General features: G+C 36.3%; 1 protein-coding gene across 1 annotated transcript in view; it reads right to left on the bottom strand.

Moving 5' to 3' along the window:
• Nucleotides 1-26,338, bottom strand: part of stk32c (serine/threonine kinase 32C) — a gene marked incomplete at both ends in the record, with an annotated part of 88,669 nt that overhangs the window by 49,378 nt on the left and 12,953 nt on the right. Inside the window, one exon of the mRNA XM_079439880.1 lies at nt 8,385-8,440. Within this exon, the coding sequence (XP_079296006.1) occupies nt 8,385-8,440 (56 nt within the window). The remainder of the gene's footprint in view (nt 1-8,384; nt 8,441-26,338) is intronic.

The following is a 26,338-nucleotide window of genomic DNA, read 5'->3' as shown; positions in this document are numbered from 1 at the left end:
AATTACTGATATTTAATAGTGCTGTAAAATGATTAATCACGATTAATCGCATCCAAAATAACTCTGGTGGGCCCCGAGCAGGTTCTGATAATGGAACGAGAAGTAGAGTACTCTCTTGAGGAAGAAGGCCATCGAGGTGGTCCCTCCTCAAGAAAGAGAGTCTGGGTTCTACAGTCGGTACTTCATAGTTCCCAAGAAGGATGGAGGGTCGCGTCCCATTTTAGATCTGCATCAGTTGAACCGCTCAGTCAACAGACTGAAATTCAAGATGCTCAAACAGGTCGTGTCTCAGATCAGGTCTGAGGACTGGTTTGTCACGATCGATCTAAAAGACACATACTTCCATATATCCATCCTTCCCACTCACAGGGAGTTCCTGAGGTTTGCTTTTGGGGGGCGAAGCTTACCAATATTGGGTTCTTCTCTTCGGCCTAGCACTCACCCTGTACTTTTACAAAGTGTGTGGATGCCGCGTTAGCTCTGTTGCGGCTGCAAGGCATCCACATACTCAATTACATCAACATTTGGTTGATTCTCGCTCAATCAGAGCAGATGGCGGCTCAACATCGAGATGTTGTTCTAGCTCACATAAAAGTGTTGGGGTTAAGACTGAACGCCATTACAGAGAACCACTTATCTTGGTGTGGTGTGGGATTCGACCACGATGCAGGCACGAATGTCCCCTGCTCGGATCGAATCGATCCTCATGGCAGTCAAGAGAGTGAAAGAAGGCCAGTCACTCACTCAAGCAGTTTCAGAGACTGCTGGGTCTGATGGCAGCTGCCTCCAACGTGATATCTTTTGGCCTGCTGTACATGAGACCCCTACAGTGGTGGCTCAAGACCAAGGGATTCTCCCCGAGGGGAAACCCGCTTTGCATGTTCAAGGTCACACATGTCTTAAACATGTGGAGACAACCTTGGTTCTTGTCTCAGGGCCCGGGGGGCGTCCCTCACCGGTTGAGGTGCGGTCATGAGTGGCCACCCTGCCCGCGGTCTGTGAAGTGGTCGCCATCTCACGTGGCACATCAATTGGCTGGAGATGCTGGCTGTGTTTCAGGCTCTGAAACACTTTCTCCTGGACCTAAGAGATCACCATGTGTTGGTGCGCACCGACAACACAGTGGTGGTCTCTTACATCAACCACCAAGGAGGTCTGCGTTCACGCCCCCTGTACGGTCCTCTCGCTGAGAGCAGTTCACATTCCTGGGTATCTCAATATTGGATTGCTACTTCTACTTCTGGTAGCACCGTTCTGGCCGGGGTGAGTATGGTTCTCGGACCTGATTTCTCTCCTCGACAGCTCTCCATGGGGGATTTCCGTCAGGAGGGATCTCCTCTCACAAGCGGGGGGTCTATATGCCCGGATATGTGGAAGTTGTGGGGGTGGCCCCTGAGGGGGCGCAACTCATAGCTTCCGGTCTCTCAACCGAGGTTGTTGAGACCATCCTCCAATCCAGAGCTCCCTCAACAAGGAAACTGTACGCCTTGAAGTGGAAACTTTTCACTTCAGGGTGCGGAGACCGCCAGCTCGACTCAGTTAACTGCCCGATTGGTACAGTTCTGGAATTCCTGCAGGCCCGACTCTCCGCAGGGTCGACCCACTCCACCTTGAAGGTTTACATGGTGGCAATTCGGCCTACCACACCTCTCTTGGTGGGCAATCAGTGGGTAGATACCCCCTAGTTACATGTTTCCTCCAGAGCATGAGGGAATTGTACGCCCTAAAGTGAAGTGTCACTTCATGGTGCGGAGGTTGCCAGCTCGACCCAGTCAACTGCCCGATTGGTACAGTTCTGGAGTTCATGCAGGCCTGTTGCTCCGCAGGGTTAACCCACTCCACTTTGGAGGTTTACGTGGTGGCAATTCGGCCTACCACACCTCTCTTGGTGGGCAATCAGTGGGTAGATACCCCCTAAATACACGTTTCCTCCGCAGTGCGCTGAGGCTGAGGTCTCCAGTATGGCCAGTCGTACTGCAGGCCTTCTGTCCTCCTCCCTTTCGGGAGCCTGACCAGCAAAAGCATATCTGTATGCGTCCAGTGCGGGCACGAATAGATGCTGCTTTGGTGAGCAAAAGACTTCTTTCAAAAACATTGAAAGTCTTATTGACATTTTTGAACAGTGTTATTTTTCTTATTTGGATACAAAAGAAACTACTAATTACTACTTAATTAAAACATCAATTCACAAGTTCACACTTACATATATTTAGCACAAGTTACGTAATGCGTATTTGGCGAGTATGGTAATACGTAGTTGACGTGCTGTCCTGGGGAAGGGCTCTGAGCTCGGGAATGTTCCGAACCCAGAGTATCCCCCCGTAGTATGGTGAGAACTTAGTGATATTGGTGGAGAAGGGGTGGTGGAGGGATGCTGATAAACCATCAAATGGGTGGAGGTATGTCAGCTGTATTTATATCCATGAGTTGATTGACTTGATTACGTGCCACTTGTGTTTAATTAGGCTAAGTATCTGACGTGCTCCTCCCAAACTTTGTTAATAAAACATCATTTATATCTTCTAAATTTTGATGCTTCCCAAAAAAAACTAACATTTATTTGATGGCGCCGGTGAGATCGGCTGCCGTCACGACTGCTCCGACCAAACTTTGTCTTCTTTTGTTATTTTTTAAACTTGAGGTTTTTTCTTAATTTTGTTGGACAGTCGTACAATACATTTCACTACATGTCGTACTATGTATGTATATGTATGTGACAAATAAAATTTGAATTTGAATTTGAATTTGATTAGTGACCTAGATATAGTTAGGGCAGCAAGTTGTCTGGTAACACACAAAAAGTTTTGATTCGCATTTTTGGCTGCACTATCACTTTAACATACACAATTTAGGATAATTTCTATTCTCAGACTAATTAGCTCCCGTTCTAATAAGTCTTGATTTGTTGTGTCCCAGTTGCATTTTTTAAAAACGAATGCAAGTCTGCAATTAAACTGAGATCTGTGGGAACACAGACTGTTCTCCTGCTGTGTCATTACCATCCCTCTGATGGGGATCTAATCCCGCCGGCCCCCAGCGGTGCTGCTCTCCACGGGGCCGTGTATCACGGCAGGACACACAAATCAAGCCGAGATGACACTGAAGGTGCTTTCAGATTGGGCTGAACTCAGGTTTGAGCTCTCAATGTTTTAGTGTTGCTCATAATCACCATGTCTTCCAAACGTCTCACCAGTTTTCATGCCTGCTTTTTCATTTCTATTAAAATCACATTCTGCTATATATATCAGATGTAGAGTCATACAGGGAATTACTAGTCAAATTTGGTCTTAAATGTAAGTTATTTAATATTTATTCAGTAATGTTTCATTTAACTGTAAAACTGTTGAGTTACCAGTCTTTTCTGCACTTTTTTTCTCACTCATATACACATGTACCGTTGTATTTGTGTACATCTCTGGGTGTTATTAATAAGTTTCATCTTTTGAATTACTGTTGCCTGTGATGTTACTGTAATTATTCTGCATGCATTAAAATAATTAGAATTTCCAGCCTATTTTGGATTCATTTCAATCCAACATTAAAGTAATTTATAAAATATAGTTGAGTTAAAAAAAAACCCCAGCATGTTGGGTCAAACATTTCATCCAAAAACATCTCAAAGCTTAATCTCTAATTCATAGTTTAGTTTTTAACGTTTTTGTTTTGTTTAATTTTGTTCAAAATGTGATTTTGATTTTGAAAATTTTTTTTTTTAAATATTTAAAAAAAGGGGGGAAAAATACTAAAAAATAATAAAGCACACAACAAAACTACTAAAACTTTAAAATTAAAATGGAAAATATAAAAAAATATATATAACATGAGATAGCAAAATAACTAAAACTATAATACAAATGAATAAAAACTAGAGATAACTAAAACTATACAGAAAACTATATATATATATATATATAAAATATATATAAAACTAAAAATATATTAAAATATATTACAAAACAAAAATGACAATATACAACAAAATTACTAAAACTTGAACTAAAATGAAAATGAAAACAGAAAATATAAAAATAAAAAAATACCAATTAAAAACTATAATAGTGGATAAATAAAATATCACTGTAATTATCAAAATATCACTAAAATAACAAACTAAATAAACAAACTAATTAATAATTAAAAAATGTAATGATTTTTCAATGATTTTACAATTATTTTACATTCGATTAAAAATCATTTAAAAATGTTATAGTTTTAAAAATATATATATATTTTAATATAATATAGTTGGATATAATGCAACATTTTCTTCTGGTCCACGGTCCTCAATCAAGTTAGATTTTTTTGGCCCTTCATACTGAAAACTTTGCTCAAATTTAACTGCTAGTTGCTAGGCAACCATACATCCCATTAATCCTCAAATTACTCAAAATGCAATTAGCCACATACCCTTCATACATATAAAGTTTGCTGAGTTTTCACCATGGGAATATAAGTTCTAGCTGTTCAAACAGGCGTTAATAATGACAAGCAATGGGAAGTTAATCGGATAAAAATGCTCTTCAATTAAATGCACAACATGTTGCGTGTCACATTCTGACACAGAAAGCATCTGGAAAAGCACAGTTTGAAAGCACACGCGAGCGATCCTGCCGTCTCTCTCAGATTAATGATGTTTTGAGGCTTTTCTCAGCGTCGCTACAAGCATGTAATATAATATTCAGTCCTGCTGCACAAACACTGACAGCAGAACTGAACGCAGGTGCTCATCCTCAATTCTGTTCGTATCAAACTCAGGCCAAACCCAGCCATTTCTCATATTTTTATGGTTCTAGCTCTGATGAAGACGTGATGAGGCGGTTCGAGCTCATTCTGACGTGATTTATTGCACAGCGGCAGCTGACAGGCTTCAGAAGAGGGTCACTTATTTCCTAAAAGGCCATTTAAAAAGAGCAAAAGGAAAGATGAAATAAGAGGCTCTGAGAATAATATTACCCGCAGACCCATCTGATATTTGATGGCTGTCTGCTCCATTCATCACTATCAGTCCCGTCTGACCACAAATGAAAATATCTGACGTTCCTGAAAACACTCAGCACTCTCACAAAGAAAAGGTACTGATATGCACAATAATACAATATTAATGCAATATCTTGCATTAATAACATAAACATAAACATTATTTCATTATGTTGAACTAGTGTTGATCCAGTTTCTCAGCTGTGCATCCCTCATTAGATTCATCAGGCCAGAGTTATTAAAGGTAACTAAAACTGAAACCATAAACAAAATCTTTTTTGTTTAAAAAAAAGTTAATGAAAACTATGTAGACACACACACATACACAGAAAGGTATGTAATGAATTGGGTTGAATAGCTGTCAGCTGATAAATTTAAGAACACAATTAGATAAAAACCAATTTAAGCTCAACCAATCACCAAGCAGTGCTTCATTTAGTTCAGTCTGTGTGTAAAAAGATCACATTAGCAATTAAAGAAAAAAAAATTGAGCAAAACATGATCAGGCAAAAGTGTCAAAAAATATCAAAAATTATATCTGGTGTCTGAATATTTTTTGTTTTGACTGTGCTTAATAAAGACCTACAGTATATATATATATATATATATATTGCAAGAAAAAGTAAGTGAACCATTGTCAATTTTCTGTATAAATTGGTCATGAAATTTGATTTGAATTTCACCAAAGTCAAAAATATCAACAAACACAATATTTCTAAGCCGATAAAACACAAACATCATCTTTCATGTCTTTATTGAGCTCATTCATTAAAGGGATCTTTGGATGCCCATTTTCCACAAATTGTTATGATTCTTTAGGGTCTTAATAAAAAGTCATGATGAACATGAAATAATGAAATGAAAAGACACTTAATGAAACATACTTTGGTTAAAATATCTCACCGGTAGTGTAAAAAGCACCTTCTTTACCCTGTCAAAATCAGCTCTGTTTTCAGCATGGCATTTTTAGTCCATGTTACTTTAAATGCTAATGAGCTCTGCTGACCCCGCCCCTCTCTTACGTAGAGTGACGAGCAGACTGTTTACTTCAGCTGCGGAACTGGCTAACTAGCACATTATTAGGAAAGGCCATTTGCAAAGATTCATAAAAACCCTTATACTCACTTCTTCTGTAGATGAAGCTGGATCACGAATGATTCGGGTGAACATAGACGCATTTATGTAGATCGGGGATCGGTGCATTCCCTTCAAAAACAAAAGTAACTTTAATCCTCTGCATCTTCAGCGGCTCAGATGTCGGGAGTAAATGACGACTGCTATATTCATTATTACATCCAACAACAGAACACCTCAATCGCTTAATCGGAGACATCTTGTCTTCCCCTGCACTGGAGCCGGACAGCTCTCAGCTCACGCGGGGCGGGGCTAAGGTAAGACGGCCCTGTCAATCAACTCTCGTGGGAGGGGCCTGTACAGAACTACATCATTCTGATAGGAATCTCAGAACAGCCTGATTTGAGAAAGGGGATTTTAAAATAGGGATTTAAAAAAACCAGTGGGTGGATTTTTATCATTATAGGATGGATGTGTACACACACGTCTAACACACATTTATGTTCAAACAACTTGAAAAGTGAATTTTGCATCTGATGACCCCTTCAAACATACAAACTGATGGTGGAAAAAGTAAGAGAAACACTAGGCTTCTGGTGTCATTAAATGCCAATAGGAGTCAGATGTTAGCAAACCAGGAGTCCAATCAATGAAATGAGAATTTATAGCTAAGTTGACTTATATAAACACCCAAACAGTGTCAGTGTGCTATTCACAAGCAGCATTGGCTGATGCCTCACACACAAGAGAGATCTCAGAAGACCTATGATCAAGAGTTGTTGATATGCATGTAGCTGGAAAGGGTCAAAGACTTTAGATATTCATCAGTCCACAGAATATAGAATATAGACATCCTAAGAATATAGGTGAGCTGAAGCAATTCTGTGAGGAAGAAAGGTCCAGAATTACTCCTGGACATTGTGCAGGTCTAATACACAGCTACAGCAAGCGCTTGGTTGAGGTTCAGCCAGTTATTAAAGCAGTTATTCACTTACTTTTCCAACATCACTTTGTATGTTTACTGGGTGTGTTCAATAAAGAATGAAAGATCATAACTGTTTGTGTTTTATCAGCTTAGAAATATTGTGTTTGTTGATATTTGTGACATTGATGAAGATCAGATCACATTTCATGACCAATTTAAGCAGAAAACCAGGAAATAGAAAATAATATAAATTTAATATATATATATAAAATGTATCAAATGCAACAAAATTACTAAAATGTTAACTGAAATTAAAATGAAAACAGAAAATATAAAAATAAAAACTGATTCAAAATATTAGAAAAAATTATAATAGTATGATGCTAAAACAACAACTTGATTGATTGAGGGTCATGGGCCAAAAGTAAATGTTGTATCCAACTATATTATATTTAAATAAAATATTAAATTTTAAACATTTTCAAACAATTAAAAAAAAAATTGGACATTATCTTTTTATTATTATTTCAGTTATATCTTTAACATTTAACTGCAAACAAATTAAATAAAATACTAAATATAAAAAAATATATATTCACTTATATTGTTTTTTTTTTACATCTTAATGCAAAAAAAGTTAAAACAAATATATTTCAATGGCATGTTTTTCCTATGTCTTCCCTCCTCTTATGATATTGCATGGTGGGCCAAATCAAAGGTCAGCACTAGAAAACTAGTGAATTAACAAAGGCTGTTTCTTTTGACAGTACAGAACATTTAGGAAATGCCTAAAATATTTAATGACTTTAAACAGATGAAGTAAATCTGCGGTTCCTTCATGGGTTACAGACAGACATGAGCAACTATTAAAACTCATTTTGCTTCACAACTCAGATCTGATACTGATCCAACTCAACATACTTTATGGTACAAAATCCTACATTGAAATGTATTACCATGAATGCAGCTCATGAGACGTGATGGAGATCTGCGTTTTCTTCATAAATGACTCTTGAGTTCCAGTCTTTGTTTCTCTTCTGAAGCTCCAGATGAGACACACATGAGTCTCTCACAGCAGCAGAAGAGTCTCTGTTAAATTAATTAACTGCTATAGTCCAGATTAATGGAAAAATTCAATTCTAATTACTTAAAGGCCTACTTAAGCGGTAAATCTCAGCCGGCCTCGTTTCAGATAACGAGAGCGCAGGGTAATTAGAGCGGCTGAATTACCCAGGGTTCTGCGTTGATTTCAATCTCTCACTGTACTTACAGCAGCGGCTCGACGGCTCGCTTCACACCAATCTGTCATCATCTGATTATTCATTTATTTGAACAAGCTTCTGGAGGAACTCTTCTTTTACGACGGTACGTACAGACATGGATAATGGATGTGAGTTGGTCGTCTTACCTTCCCAAAGCTCCCTTTCCCGATGGCCCGCAGAATCTGGAAGTGATCGAAGTTCACTACAAAAGGAAAAGAGTAGATTAATAAAAGGAAATGCAAGAAAATCAAAGAGTCTCTTCACCAAAAAACAGTCAGTTCTGTCATCATTTACCGCCGTCATGTGAATATAAATCCACAAAGATAAAAATCATATTCCACAAAGCAATGTGATCAGGACATGACATTATACGCAGTCATACCACAACAACGCAGCATATTATTGTGTATAACAGTATAATATGTGCTGTTTTACTACACTGTAAAAAGTGATAAGTTGACTTAACTTAAAAAAATTGAGGAAACCCCTTAAAATGATCAAGTAAATAATAATAAAACAAAATAAGTTAAGTGAACATGACAATTCACTTAACTAAATTTTTTAAATGATTATTTACTTGATAATTTTAAGGGGTTTCCTCAATTTTTTTAAGTTTCACTTAAATCACTTTTTACAGTGTATATGCATTCGGCAGACGCTTTTATCCAAATAAGTCATTAAAAGTTTACATTTGATAAGTTCATTAAGGCTCTATTATATGAATATTATATGGCTCTATTACCATAAATCATGCTACAATGGTGATTAAATCTAACAATCGGTTAATCAGCTCATATCACATCAAACCGTGCAAATTATTATCATTGTTATACTTTATTCTCAAATGATTAATGTTAACAACATCAGCATTGCGTGACTATGAGTATAGTGTGTATTAACGTGTAGATTTCAATTTTTGTACGGTCTAATATCTAATTGTCATACCATTCAAATTTCATATTAAGAAATTATTTTAATCCAAAAAGCTTCTATTCTTCCCTTGAACTGGTTCTCTTTATAATACAAATCTTGTGTAATCCCAGGCTGTCTGTAATCAGATGCACATTTAAAACTGGAATATAATTCCAGTTTTAATACATTTACATTGTATTTATGCATTTGCCAGATGTTCTTTCGTTCAAAGAACCTTGCATTGCATTGCAGGTATAATTTTTATCTCTTCATGTATTCCCTGAGAATCAAACCCAAGATCTACTGTTTGAGCTTCATCCAAAACTGGAGTAAAACTGCAAAACTGCTAAATCAGCAGGCATTAATCAGGAGCTTTTCTGTGGTCTATTAGCATCAGCTTCACTTCACACAGCGGTGCTATTAGAAATAAACAGCGTTTCTGTCAGAAGAAGCGCTCATAGAGCAGCAGAACAAACACGAGCAGCGCCAATCAATGCTTCACATCAGAAAATCTCCAGCGTGTGTGAAGCCATGAGAAAACAGTGCATCCATTCAACCTTTATCCAGCCAGATCAGCAGAAAAACACCTCAAACAACAGCACATTATTATTATGATACCTGCACTGCAACAAATCATTTTCCTCCACTGTGTTTTTGTCTTGTTTTAATCATATGATTAATAATTGCAATCATAAATGTTGATACATTGATACAAACAAGTCATTTTGCATCTCAAGTAAATGTATTTTGATTAAAAAAAAGAAAAAAAAGATAAAAACCCTAAGAAACTAATTTTTGCAGTGTAATGCATTAGGAAACTCAATATGATGGCTCATAATTTTATTTAATGCGTTTGAAACATGTTTTGAATGACGGCCAGTGTAGTCTTAATATGATTTAATAATGAAGATGCATTCAGAGTTTCTATTCGATATATTCAAGCATCAGTGAACAGTCAAAGATATCAGCGCTCATGCGTTTTGATTTCATTAGATATGTATTTAGAGGTTTTTCCCGGATTGATGTGCTCCAAAAGCCCCTTTTCCGTCTGAAAGATTGTCCATTGATGATAAAGCAGAATTGTGTGAGAAAGAAATGCTTTCTGCTGTGTTTTAACCGCATCCTGAGGAGAGCCATAACACACACACACACACACACACACACACACACACTGACTGAAGAAACGCTCAGAAACACACACTCATCCACATGAGAGGACGCGGGTCACTTCTGAAGATGTGAGAGTCGAGATACTCTAAAGACTTCCAGAATCTCTTAAGAATCTCATTCTGCAGATGCTTCTTACTTGAACTTCTCACGCGAAGAGATTGAACAGATTTCTGCTGCCTGACTCCATACGAGTCAAGCTTCATACAATACAGATCGTTTCAAAGCAGCTTCAGTGTAATAAACAGGAATTAGTGTTCAGTTTCAGCTGTAAAGCCGCTCTACAGAAGACAATTCTACAGAAGAGTCTTTATTCAGATCAATTCAATTCATTACAGCAACTAATGTTACTTGAAATAAAATAAATGTTTACTGAAATAAAATAAAATACAAAAAACTTATTTCAGCGAGTTCCCAAGGCAACATTTTCATTTTATTCTAGTTCAACCTAATGCACTAAAATAACTGAAACCAAAATTGAAATAAAAACAATCTATATATATATTTTTAAAAACTACTAAAAATGACAAAAAACTCACAGCAAAATTACAAAAACTTTAACTAAAATTAACATGAAAGCAGAAAATATATAAATTAAAAGTAAATCAAAATATTAACAAAACTATAACAGTATCTCAATGACAATACTAAATTAAGACAACTGTCTATTACATTATATTATATATTATTATATAAGTTTTTAATGTTATGTTTAAATATGAAGATGAAACATTATCTAATTAAATATGCACTAATTTACATATATTTCCAGAGCATAAATCTGATTGCTGGATCAGAAACTTTCATAATTCTTTGGTTTTCTTGTCATATTAGAGTTAAAGGTTTTATTTTCATTCTTTATTTTATTTCTCTTTATCACTCCATAAATCAGAAACTATCAACAGACAGAATACAAATAAATTTCCATGTTTACTCCAATGTTTTCAGGAGTGAAATGTTGAATAACTCGGTGTGAACGACACGAGCAAACCTTCAGAATATAGAGAGGAATAAAACTGTAAAGCTTGCTGAAAGTAAGAGAAACAATGCATTAAAGATCGAAATCAACAGACAAGACGATAGATCAATAAAACAAACCCTTAAATGTGTATTTGCATGTTTTCTTTCCACTAGTCTGAGAGAAGAGACATGATTTGGAAGCAGAATAAAGCTCAAAATTGAGCAGTGCATGAAACACTAGGATCTCAAGAATCAGCCCTAATAAGAAAACAAGAGAAAACTTGCATTATAAATATAATTCAGTCAATAAAATAGCAAATCAAAAGTTACACACAATTGTAATGGTGCTGTTTAGGATCAGGTTGATGTTCCCTTAGTAGTGTGCTGCTTCTGTTGAATTAGTGAGGGAAAATGTTTCTGCTATTCACCAGTTCTTGGCATCGCTGTGCTTTACATTCATGAAGCGGCGTCTGTGGGCAAGTTTGCTCTGGCTTTAATACACCTAAAGAAAGACTGGATAAAAACAACAGTCCTCCTGACGGCCAATGTCTGTGATGACTAACGTTTAGTCATTTGTTTGCTGGAACGGTGTCTGTATTCCCAGAATACGGTTCCTCTGAGAGCTCTGATTCTAATATTATAGAGATTTAAACATCATGCACCTGTGATATTAAACACACAACTGCCTCGTCTGTCTCCTATAAACCCATTATCCACTTTTATCCTAACGAGACTATGTGTGACCCTGGAGCACAAAATCAGTCATTAGGGTCGATTTTTCGAAATTGAGATGTATACATCATCTGAAAGCTGAATAAATAATCTTTCCATTGATGTATGGTTTGTTATGATAGGACAATATTTGGCTGAGATACAACTATTAGAAAATCTGGAATCTGAGGGAGCAAAAAAATCTAAATATTGAGAAAATCTCCTTTAAAGTTGTTCAAATGAAGTTCTTAGCAATGCATATTACTAATCAAAAATGAAGTTTTGATATATTTACGGTAGGAAATTTGCTAAATATCTTCATGGAACATGATCTTAATATCCTAATGATTTTTGTCATAAAAGAGAAATGTATAATTTTGATCCATACAATGTATTGTTGTCTATTGCTACAGATATACCTGTGTTACTCATGACTGCTTCTGTGCTGCAGGGACACATATATTACTACAGTGATATTTAACACATGTGTAACGATCTTTTGGGGTTAATCATGGTCTGTTGTAGTAATTTGTTAACACGTCCACATTTTTAAATTTGATTTTAAAGTTGAAAATTGAGTAGAATAATCTCCAGTTTAAAATAAGCTTATTACCGCATTCATAGATCAAATCTTTGCTCATGGTTCTCCCATAATTCACACAAAGAGGCACGGAGAAAGCAGGAGAGCTGAACACACAGAAAGCTGAAGGCTTCGCAGGCGTTTTATGTCGAATACATCAGCAGACGAGTCTGAGTCAGCAGCAGAAATCTGGCTCTCAGCCAACATGATGAAGAAGGAGCGGGTGATTTCCATGGATGACAGAGCAACAATAAGACCATCAGCCCTCATGAATACTGATGCTACAACTGCCTCTATGCTCATATAATCTACTGTATTATCAGCCAGAGATATGCAAGACGGATTTATAGTTCATCTGACTTTACTGCACATGCACTCGTGTTATCTCAACTGCTTGACTGTTTGTATTGCTGCAAACTGTAACTCTATCAGATCTGATAAATGCAACTATAAGGCATGAAGATATTAAAATATTATAATGATGATTTTTTGTGAAGCTGCTTTGAAATGATGTATTGTGACTAATACACAAAATGCATTACTAATTTTAGTTTCCTGTTGACTATGTTTCATTAAGAAGCATCTTGCTGAAGGTTTTTCCGAGATGACTGACAGCGGTTTGGCGCTCGTGGGCAGAAAACCCACACAGAGGAAGTCATTAGTGTCTCTTCCAGTCTGAGGTCCAGCTTGTGTCACACAGCACTCCAACTAATGATACACACAGAGCCAGAGATGAGACCAGCTATAGAGACTATAATACCAGTCAAACGTTTGGGAATGGTGAGGAGTTTCTAAATAAATATGTATCTTCTGCTCACCAAAGCTGCATTTATTTGATCAAAAAATACAGTAAAAATTGTGAAATGTTTTTATAATTTAAAATAACCATTTTCTATGTGAATATGTGTTAAACTGTAATTTATTTCTGTGATCTGCAGCTGTATTTCCAGCATCATTACTCCAGTCTTCAGTGTCACATGATCTTCAGAAATCATAATAATATACTGATTTACTGATCAACAAACATTTCTGATTATTATCAATGTTGAACACAGTTGTGCTGCTCAATATAGATAAAGAGTATTAAAATATTGATGAGTCCTTTGCTGTCCAGAGAAGAAGCTTCAATTAAAGAAGCACAGTTAGAGCTGGTTTCGCTGCAGTGCACACTGGGATCATCGAGCGTCTGTGTGTTTGATATATGAGGCTGTGTTAAGGGTCCCTGTAATGATCATTAAAGAACCTTTAGATGGTCAACAGATACATGAAGATCATTAAGAACAGGATGAGTCTCATCCAGCAGCTCCATATGGAGCTCACGTGATCTGACCACTGTGTGTGTGTGTGTGTGTGTGTGTGTGTGTGTGGGTGTGTGTGTGTGTGTGTGTGTGTGTGTGTGTGCGGGTGTGTGTGTGTGTGTGTGTGTGTGTGTGTGTGTGTGTGGGTGTGTGTGTGTGTGGGTGTGTGTGTGTGTGTGTGTGGGTGTGTGTGTGTGTGTGTGTGTGTGTGTGTGTGTGTGTGAGAGAGAGAACAGCACATTAGACAGCAGGAAAACACATATTTCAACCAAAGCTTCCTAACTGCGGTGGACAGCTTGACCAAAGGTTTAGTCACACGGTCATCTCACGGAGTCGCAGTAATAGTTTATTTTTGCTAAAAAAAATTATATTAGAATTATATTTGATAGCCATATGCTCATAATTGATAGATAGGGATAAATAAATAATAATTAATAATAATAAAAATAAAAATAATTTGCTTGTTATCTAATCATGCTTTCTACTCAACCTGACCATGCATATGTCATTAATTAATTAATTACTTCTGTTCTTCTATTATAAGTGACTTTGGATAAATGAAAATAATTACTTTATTTCAGCTAGCTGTCAAGATAATAATTCTCATTTTCTCATTTAATTTAACTTGTAATAAAAACAACTAAAACTGAAATAAAAATTAAATAAAAACTATATAGACATATTTATTTTTTTTAAAAAGACAAAAACACAATAAAATCACTAAAACTTAAACTAAAATTACAATTAAAAAGGGAAATATAAAAATAAAAACTAAAACTATTCATAAGAACAGTACATACTAAATTAACAATGCATGAAACAAATAAAATCAAAACAAATAAAGTTTAATTTCTGCATTCTGATTGTTAAACAGCTGATAAATCCACAATTTCTCCTTGAATTTTTCCTCACTCTCATGTGCAAACCAGTCGTTCCCAGTGGATATAAACATTACAGCAGAATCTCTAGCGATTCACACATGAAGCATCATCACACTCCATATACAGTCACAAGTTACAGTAACGCTACTCAGATCATCTCAAATCATCAAATATCTCCACTCATCCTCTCTGAGCGCTTCAAAACTCACTCAACTCTCTCTGATTACAGGACTTATAGTTTGAAGATGCTGCCATGGTTTGCCGTTAATTATGCAAAAAGAGATTATGCAGTTTTCATAAGCTTTCCCTTATTAATCACAATCAAGGGCATGAACGGCTAGCGGGCACAAACAGAGCTGTGCTGAGCATGATGGGTAATGTGAGGCCTGCGTGAGAAACAGACCTTCTACATGCAGTAATGCAGATCACTTCTGTATTCAGTAGGACTTCAAAACGCTCTAGTGCAGCCGACACAAACACTGACAAACCACTGCACATTTATTTCTACAGCGCTTCATACAATACAGATCGATTCAAAGCAGCTTCAGTGTAAGAAACAGGAAATAACAGTGCTAATATTGTACAATTTGATTATTTTTATTATCATTTATTTTTACATCATAATTTGAATTATGAAACAAATTTAATTCCAGTTGAAAAGCAGCTCTACATAATTATTTAGATCAATTCTGTTCAAATTAGTTTTAATTCAGTTTAGTTGCCGTGCCAATGTTGCAAAGTTAAACAATAAAAAAAAAACATTTTTATTGCTTGAAATAAAATAGCATTAACTGAAATAAAATATTAAAATATCAAACAAAAAATGAAATATGGCAACATTTCTCATTTTCGTTTAGTTTAAGCTGAAGTACTAAATAAAACCATGATTGATTTTTTATTAAAAATCAACAAACAATATGGAATAGAATAGAATAGAAATATTGTCAAATGATAATAGTCCTTATCATTTACTAAAACTAAAACCAAAAACAATCATTACTTTAAATAAAATAACATTAAATTAAATAAATTATAAACATATATTTTAAAAGTATAAACGTATTAAATTTTGGCTAGTTGCGATGCCAGCATTTTTTCATTTAGTTTAATTTGAAGTACTAAAATAACTAAACAACCGGCTTAACAAAAGCATTTCTGATTTGTATTAAAAATCCCCAAACAATTCTAAAATATAGAATAGAATAGAATAGAATAGAATAGAATAGAATAGAATAGAATAGAATAAAATTCAATAGAAATATTGACAAATGATCAGAGTTATCAACATTAACTAAAACATTTTCATTAAGAAAAAGATTAACTGAAAAAAAAACTTATTTCAACTAGTTATTTTAAATGATTTTGATTCAGTTCAGTTTAATAACCATGTCAATGTTGTAAAGTTAGTGTCATTATTAACATCAATTTACTTCATGTTTTGTTCTCATCTCATAGAATTAGTGCAGGTAAACTGATAATATTACTAAATATTAAACATATTTTAAAGCCCAGCCGAGCAAGTTAAAGACTTGCAATGATGCAAAGAGAAATGTTGGTGGGTCAGCGATATTTCAAGATGAACAACATCTCCAGATTCACTGCCAAGATCCAGCTTCTCCTCGACACGTCTGCACACACACTGCTAGAAATATAAACGTCTGAAGCACATTATCTCATATCTCTTACCAAATACATTATTAAATTTCAAAGAGAACTTGAGAAATAGCAGATGATATTGTGAGATACGAGCAGTTCTTCACAGACCAGTAACTGCGCCGGAACTGAACTTCTTATCTTTTCTGATTTTCTCTGATTTTCAGGCAGCACCTCGTCTGTCTGAAACCAATGCCTTCTCCACAGACGGACGGGACGCTCAAGGGCAACAAACACACATACTGCCATCAACACAAGCTGATGGAAGAACACTTCTCAACACCCAACACAAAAAACAAACTTCATACAGACCACCATGACTCATTCATATATTTTTTTTTAACTATGAAAGAGAATAGAATAGAAAATAAATATTGCCATTTGACCAGGGTTATTGTCATCAGAATAGAATAGAATAGAACAGAATAGAAATATTGCCATTTCAGCAGGGTTATTGTCATCAGAATAGAATAGAATAGAACAGAATAGAAATATTGCCATTTGACCAGGGTTATTGTCACCAGAATAGAATAGAAATATTGCCATTTGACCAGGGTTATTGTCACCAGAATAGAATAGAACAGAATAGAAATATTGCCAATTGACCAAGGTTATTGCCATTAGAATAGAATAGAAATATTGCCATTTGACCAGGGTTATTGCCATCAGAATAGAATAAAATAGAACAGAACGGAATAGAAATATTGCCATTTGAGCAGGGTTATTGTCATCAGAATAGAATAGAACAGAATAGAAATATTGCCATTTGACCAGGGTTATTGTCACCAGAATAGAATAGAACAGAATAGAAATATTGCCAGTTGACCAAGGTTATTGTCATTAGAATACAATAGAATAGAATAGAACAGAAATATTGCCAATTGACCAGGGTTTTTTTTGTTGTTACGGAATAGAATATAATATTGCCATTTGACCAGGGTTATTGTCATTATAATACATTTACATTTAATCATTTAGCAAATGCTTTTATCCAAAGCGATTTACAAATGAGGAGAACAACAGAAGCAATCAGACCAACGAGAGAGCAACAGTATACAAATTCTGTGTCTCAGTTAGTTTATAATAGACTAGAATATAACAGAACAGAAATATTGCCAATTGACCAGGATTTTTGTTGTTAATATAACAGAATATTGCCAATTGTTGTTATTAGAATAGAATAGAACAGAATAGAATAGAAATATTGCCAGTTGGTCAGGGTTTGTCATTATAGAATATTGCCAATTGACTATGGTTATTGTCATTAGAATAGAATAGAATAGAATAGAAATATTGTCAATTGACCAGGGTTATTGCCATTATAGAATAGAATTATTGCTAATTGTTATTGTCAATAACAAAAGTTATTGTCACTATAGAATAAAATTAAAAAATAAAAGCTCAGCGGCTTTTACATCCTGACGCTGCCTTTATCATCGCGGGAGACTTGACCTGCCGGTCATGCCGAACTTTTATCAACATGTATCCTGTCCAACTAGAGGACCAAACACACTGGATCATTGCTAGACTCAGTTCAAGGATGCCTACAAAGCCCGCTCACTACCGGCTTTTGGCAAATCGGACCATGCCGCCATTTTCCTCACACCGGAATATAAACAAAGGCTCGTTCAGGATCCTCCGGTGCAGAGAGTAGTGACGCGCTGGTCCTCCCACTCAGAAGCTATGCTGCAGGCGGCTCTTGATGGCGTCGACTGGGACATGTTCCGGGCGAGTTCTTCTGACGTCAGCGAGTTCACGGATGTAGCATTAAGCTTTGTAAACACGCTAACTGAGCAAGCTACAGAAACAATAACGATAAGGACATTCTCCAATCAGAAACCGTGGGGTGGACAGAACAATCCGTGCTGCGGTTAACACACGCACTGCCGCTTACAATGAGGCTCTTCTGTCTGGGAATACGAGCGAGTACAAAGCATCGTGCTATGCTCTCCGACGCGCAGTAAGAGCCGCTAAACACAGATACAGAGAGAGAATTGAGTCTCATTTCCAGCTCAACGACTCTCGACGGATGTGGCAGGGACTGAGGACCATCTGTGCCTTCGGAAACAAATCCTCCGCGGAGGTGAGAGCAGATCCGTTGCTGGCCGACGAGTTAAACATCTTCTACGTCCGTTTCGATTGCAATGGCGGCGGTGCGTCTCTGCCGTCCAGCGCGTCAGGAAGCAGCAGGCAGAGCAGCGATGATCCTGTAATCTGAGGTCCTGCGCTGATCAGCTCGCTGGTTTGTTCACTTCCATATTTAATGAGTCCCTTGCTACCTCCGTGGTTCCCACCTCATTTAAAAAATCTGTCATTATTCCTGTGCCTAAGAACAATAAACCCTCTTGCCTGAATGACTATCGCCCAGTTGCCCTCACATCTATAGTCATGAAGGTTTTTGAGAGACTTGTAAAGAGCCACATCTGCTCCTCCATACCCGTTACTTTGGACCCTCTTCAGTTTGCCTATCGCCCAAACAGATCTACTGACGATGCCATCTCTCACGTCCTCCACTCTTCCCTCACACACTTGGACAGCAACAATGGGAATTATGTAAGGCTCCTATTCATTGACTATAGCTCAGCTTTGAACACTATAGTCCCCATCAAGCTGGCATCTAAACTCACAGACCTCGGCCTAAACTCCTCACTCTGTGACTGGATTCAAGACTTCCTCACCGGCAGACCTCAAGTGGTGAAAGTTGGCCAGTTCACCTCAAACTCCATCACTCTGAACATAGGAGCCCCACAGGGCTGTGTCCTGAGTCCCCTGCTTTACTCTCTCTACACGCATGACTGCGTGTCCTCTCACAGCTCCACATCTATTATCAAATTCGCTGATGATACTGTGGTTCTGGGCCTCATCTCCAACAACGATGAGACCGCATACTTGGATGAGGTAGAGAGACTCACATCATGGTGCCAGGACAACTGTCTCTCTCTGAATGTGAGCAAAACTAAAGAGCTGATCATGGACTTTAGGAAGAGACAGCAGCAGCCCTACACTCCTCTTATGATCAGTGGGACCCCTGTGGAGAGGATGAGTAGCTTCAAGTACCTCGGTGTAAACATCTCTGAGAACCTGACTTGGACTACACACATCCAAACACAGGTTAAGAAAGCCAGGCAAAGACTGTACCATCTGCGACAGCTGAGGAAATTCAGGGTCTCCCCAGCAATCCTGAAAACTTTCTATTCAGGGACCATAGAAAGTGTATTGACTCAGTGCATCTCAGTGTGGTATGGAAACAGCTCCAATCAGGACTGCAAAGCACTACAGAGAGTTGTGCGCTTAGCTGAGCGCATCTCAGGGTCTGCTCTCCCCTCTCTGCAGGACATCTACCTCAAACGCTGCAAAAATAGAGCTGTCAAAATCATCAAGGACTCAAATCACCCTGGTAACCGTCTATTCACTTTGCTTCCATCTGGTAAGCGCTTCCGTAGCCTGATGGCAAAAACTGAGAGACTTAGGAGGAGCTTCTTCCCCCAGGCCATCAGGCTCCTAAACTCTAACTCTGTGTCATAACATCACTTGACTCCATGTAAATATCACCATATCAATAAGCTATTCATCATTTTTTCTACCTCATATTGCTGCTATTTACATACCCTGTACAACTTTTTTGCACATTCTTTTGCACATTCCTCTTATACTACTATTTAAGTCAACAACATACTGACCTGGGGTGTATTCCAGAAAGCACAGTTAACTTACCTTCAGTTAAACCCTGAACTTTGGGTTGATTAACGCCAAACCTTGCTTACTCGAGGTATGTGGTTCCAAAAACGCGTCCGGGATTAAGTTCACTCAACTACAGGATCAAGACTCAAGACAATCTCAACAGAGCGATGAATCGACGAGTCACTATGGAAACGGGCGCTAAGAAAAAGCGCACCATGCTGTTTCTTTCTTCTTCTTTTGTTCGTTTACATGCTTAGTGCATATCGCCACCTAATTGATGGTTATGTAATCTTTTTTTTTTTCCCGTTTAATCTTCAATCCTTGAGAATATGACTTATATTTTTAGTTTGATGCTAATTATATATTAAGTCATATCAGATATGTATTTTTATTATAGAAATACATTATAGAAAATGCCAATCCATGTGTGAGATGATAATATAAAATGTAATAAGTATATATAATATAATAAATTAAACATTACCTTGTCATAGTGTTTTATAATTTATACAGATAACTGTTATATATGCCAATAAAATAAATAAAATAACCATATTAGAATAATATATTACCTTATTTATTACTTATATTAGCGCGCTATATATATATATATATATATATATATATATATATATATATATATAGCTAGGCTATATTATATAATCTAATATTATATAATGTTGTGCACTATCTGTCAGGCCCACTGAAGGCTGGTCAGTACGTCACGCGTGCACTGATAGCACTGAAGTGAACTAACCCTGAACATAACCTCCAGAGCAGGTTATCTTCAGAGAGCAAGTTACTATGGTTACTTACATGCCCTAAAAGTAACCTCCGATTTTGGAACGGAAAGCCAAGTTTATCCGCTCGCTTATCCTCAAACTTACCCGGGTATGTCACATAACCTGCTTTCTGGAATACACCCCTGCACATTTATATTTTTTATCTTATCTTATCTTTTATTTTATTGTATTCTTTTACTTTTTCTACTTTTCTTTTTCTTAATATTTGTATTCTATATAATTGCACTGTCCTTGGAGCGGACCTGACCTACATTTCACTGCTGGTTATACTCTGTATAATTGTGTATGTGACAAATAAAAATCTGGAATCTTGAAATAAGAATTAACCTAGAATCTAGAATTAACCATGATTATTATCATTAACTGAAACTAAAATGATGAAAAACACTTTCATTAAATTAACTGAAAAAAAACAGCAACTTGAACTTATTTTATGTCAGCTAGTTGCTGTTACAGTTATGGACTTTTTGTGTTTTTCCCTGTTTCAGTTCTCCTGCCTTGTTTTGTTACCTTGACCCAGTTTTCCTTAGTTGTCTTGATTATGCAATTCTGTTCACCTGTGTATCGTTAATCATCTCGTTTGCTCCTTTGTTTTGTCTGTGTATATATTCCCTCAGTGTCTGGGCTTCGTTGTGGATTGTTTTAAGTTTAGTGTGTGTGGTTGCATACTCTCCTGGTGATTCTCCTGTCCTATGTGTTTGAAGTTGGAATTAAAGGACTATTATTGTTACTCTGTAGTTGTGCGTGTCTCTACAGCCACAATACTATAACAGATGCCATGGCAACATTTCTTATTTTTATTTAGTGTAACTTGAAGTACTAAAGTAACTGCATATCAAACTTAATACAAATGGCTATGACTGATTTTTGTTTAAAAATTCTAAAATAGAAAAGAATAAAATAGAAATATCGTAAAATGACCAGGGTTTTTAACATTACATAACTAAAACTATAAAGAAAAAGTTAAATAAAATATAAAAAGCATAACCTTATTTCAACTAATTGCAATAGCAACATTTCTCATTTGTTTAGTTTAATTTAAGCATTAAAATAACTAAAACTAAATAAACTTAAATCAAAATAAATGTTAAAATAAATAAAAAAATAGACATAAAAACGAAAACTAACAAAAATGACCAAAAACACGCTTTAAAGTTACAATTAAAACAAAATATAAATATAAAAACTGATTCAGAATATTAACAAAAACTGTAATATCTAAATACTAAAATATCACTGCAAATTGCAGTATTCATAAAACAGTAGGTGAAAAATGAAAATTGTTGTTGGAATCTGTTGGGCACTTCACTATCACAACGATAGAAACATCAATATGACAAAACACAAGAAAATAATTACATCTATCAATAGTAATAATTATCATAATCAATGATTTCGCCAAGTAATATAGTCCATTATCCAAATATAGGCTGTTTACAATTGCCAACACATCACCTTAACCATACTGTAGAATAAAACAGAATTAAACTGATCACAGGTGCACAAATATCTTCTGTATTCCAGATGAGAATGAGGCTCATCCAATCAGATTACAGAACTCTGTGTAAGGATCCATGTTAATGTGCTTTAATTCACTTATCAAGCTGTGCTCTTGAAGTTTTACCTCCAGTAATTACCCAACATGCATATCTTCCTCTCACACAGACTACACAGCAGAGAAATCACAAGCCACGAGCCCTTAAGCTGCTGTTTCATCTTCTTTAAGGATTACAGAAGAACACACACTATTGATCTTCAAAGCTCATGCATGACCACGTGTGCCTCTGAAAACACCACCGCTATATTACTGTCAGAGATGAGAGGCGTCTCCATTAAAAATAGCTTCACTCAGTCTCAAAGAAACCCCTGAGACAAGCACATTCAGATTACATGACATCTGCAGTATTCAGTGCTTGGCAGGGATCATCACGAGCCCTTTATGCACACACAATGCCATATACTACAGCAAAACACACACTAGAGATCTGCAGCACGCCACACACTCAACAGATTTCACAGCTACAGTGAAGGAATAGTTCCCCTAAAATAAATGTGCTGAAAATGTGCTCCCCCTCAGGCCATCCTAGATGTACACCACCAGTCAAACGTTTTTGAACAGTTTTTTTTAAAGAAGTCTCTTCTACTCACCAAGCCTGCATTTATTTGATCCAAAATACTGCAAAAGCAGTAAAGTTTTGAAATATTTTTACTATTTAAAGTAACTAATTCTATTTGAATATATTTTAAAATGTAATTTACTCTAATTAATTGATTTCTGAAGATCATGAGACACTGAAGACTGCAGTAATGATGCTGAAAATACTGCTGCAGATCACAGAAATACATTACATTTTAACAGATATTCACATAGAAAACAGTTATTTTAAGTATCGCTGTACTTTGGTTCAAATAAATGCAGGCTTGGTGAGCAGAAGAGACTTCTTTAAAAAACATTAAAAATCTTACTGTTCAAAAGCTTTTAACTGGTAGTGTAGATGAGTTTGTTTCTTCATCAGGTTTGTATAAATGTGTCTCTGCATCAGTGTCTCAGCAATGGATGCTCTGCAGTGAATGGGTGCCGTCAGAATGAGAGTCCAAACAGCTGATAAAAACATCACAATAATCCACACCACTCCAGTCCATCAGTTAACATCTGGAGAAGACCAAAGCTTTAAAGTTTAGAGCTGTTTTGTCTTGTAAACGCTGCTTGATCTGTGCAGATTTCTCTCCTGATTCAGACCAGAACACTTTTTCACTGGAGGAAGAGTTATTATGGATTATGAACTCATATTTAAGTTACAAACATCTTAATGCTGGATGTGTTTCAGTTTTTGTCTTCTCCAGATGTTAACTGATGGACTGGAGTGGTGTGGATTATTGTGATGTTTTTATCAGCTGTTTGGACTCTCATTCTGACGGCACCCATTCACTGCAGAGCATCTATTGCTGAGACACTGATGCAGAGACACATTTCTACAAACCTGATGAAGAAACTAACTCATCCTGATCTCAGATGAACTGAGAGTGAACACATTTCCAGCACGTCTCCATACAGACAGAACAATGATTAAATCAATACATTAATATCTCCATAGTTGGCTTCTCTGATATAAATCTATAAGTCTGAGTCTTTGTTTACTCAAATTACTATCATTAATAGCGCAGCTCTCATTGTTTTCTGGTGGTGCACTGAAGGACTAATATAGTTTAATGGGCGCTTTCAAAACACTCGCTGCTGAATATGGATGAGAACTCGCGAGTCCACTGCAAACGTGCCTATTTTCGCTACGCATTTATAAAGATGTGCTAAGAATTAAAATGTCACCAAGAACACAAGGAGCGCTGGATTTGTGTGCCATTAAGTAAAACACTCAGTCTATGTTTAACTTGAGCTGCTCATTTAACTCTTCTGGGCCAAAGCCTGTGTCGAGTCTCTTCACAGCACTCTAATTGTCTTGGCTCTGATTATCTGATCATTCACTCTCAAAGGCGGAGTGTCATAGTGAAGCGAAACACACTGGAAACTCTCTCTTAGCATGCTGTCCAAAAGGGCATTGCATCAAATGCTTGACACATACAGGACAGCGACGATGCACAGGACTCCAGCTTTTTCTTGGCTGTATAGTCTGATTGCATTAGAATGAAGCTCTGTTGTAAATATCAGGGTTGGGATCGATAAAGGGCAGCAGATGGCCTCGTCTTTGAAGTGCCTCCATCCACTCGCTTCACGAGAGCCACAGCGTCACGAGCATTGATTTTCCTGCCTGTTTATTTTTGCTTCCATGTCGTTATTGTGCAGCGTTATTCTCTCCGAGACTCACCGCAAATCTGCTGGACAGAAACCAGACTCCCAAATTAACAATTATGAGCAGCAATACAAATAAAACACTGCACTGCTGTACTGCGGGCGAGTAAATAATCAACCATATTATACTGCAAGAATGATAACCAGGGTTATTAGCGTGAACTAAAACCATAAACAAATTTTAAAGAACATTTTCATTACTTGTAATGAAATTAAATAAACATGGACTGAAATAAACAAAAAAAACAAAACAAAAGGAAAATGTAGACTAAATGAAAACACAGAAATAAAAAAACACACAAAAAAATGAAAATATAAAAATTAAATCTAATTCAAAATATTAACAAAATGGCACTGTATTAATGCAAGAAAAACACCTGCTAAATAAATAACTGTCTTAGTGCCAAAAATATTCTGATATATTAATAAATTAAATTGATAATAATTTAACACTTTATGCCTTCATGTACAATGCATTATAAATGTATCAATGAAAATTCATAATAAATTACATTGCAATGCATTTAGGGGTGCCCCCGAATAATCGAGGATTCGATGCTTCGATAGGAGGAGCCTGATTCGACTCCCAATCTCACAGTCGAATATTCACGGGGAGTTTTGGCTATATGGGGTGCTCAAATCTTTGATTTCACATAGAACTACCAGTTTTCTCCCAATAAGTTAATATACAGCCTATTAAAATAATGCTGTAAATAAGAATCTGAAAAGAAAGAAGCTTCAAAAGAATATTTGAACATGCTTGAATAAATCCAACCACCCCTATAGATTTAAGTTTGACTTTCCATAATAGCCTATAAGTCGTAATATTAACATTATGTTGTATAAATAACGAAGCGTATTCTATAAATGATGAGTTAAATCGCTTTGAATAAAAACCTGCTATCAAAAGCTTCATTCTACTGGTCACCTGCAGCTCAAAACAGAAATGCAGAATATTAATAACTACTGTCATATACATAGCCTAACGTTATAATGAGAGCACTATTGTAAAAAAAAATGAAATGTTGTGAATTCTTAGGGTTTCGCTGATATCTTTTAATCAAAACATAAAACATTATATACCCCGTTTGTATCTGCGAGGCGTCCAATACACATTTCCCCTGTGTGTTAACGCCAGTAATTATGACACTGTCTGACTTGACTCTTGGTAATGTATTGTGCTCCGCCCCCAAATATATGATTCGACTATCAGACGAATATCGGCAAGATTCAAAAATTCAGATTCGACTATGAAAATCCTTAGTCGGGGACACCCCTACATTATATATTTTCATCAATTATTGTAAAATTCATTGTATTTGTACATTTTTTACATCTGAAAATGGCTGTTTGTCAAGTGTTTTAATGCATTGCATTTATGAGTAAAAAAGTATTATAATGCTTTATAACTGTAATTACAATTATTAATAAGATGCATTACAATGCATAATTAATGCATTAAAAATACTTTAATTATGCCTTATATATAAAGTCTTGCAGTAAAATGTTACCAATTTTTACCAAATTGTATTTTTTGACTGTTCCTTTTAATCACTTTTAATCAGATGTGAAGACAAATTAGGTTCATGCATGTAAGTAAAATAAAACACATGCTTTCTGAATTATCAAAATCCAAAAAAAAAGAAAAG

The sequence above is a fragment of the Barbus barbus genome (genome assembly GCF_936440315.1).
Source record: "Barbus barbus genome assembly, chromosome: 18".
Lineage (NCBI taxonomy): Eukaryota > Metazoa > Chordata > Actinopteri > Cypriniformes > Cyprinidae > Barbus > Barbus barbus.
The sequence above is the reverse complement of the archived record's forward strand: the minus strand, read 5'-3'. Positions and strand labels throughout refer to the sequence as shown.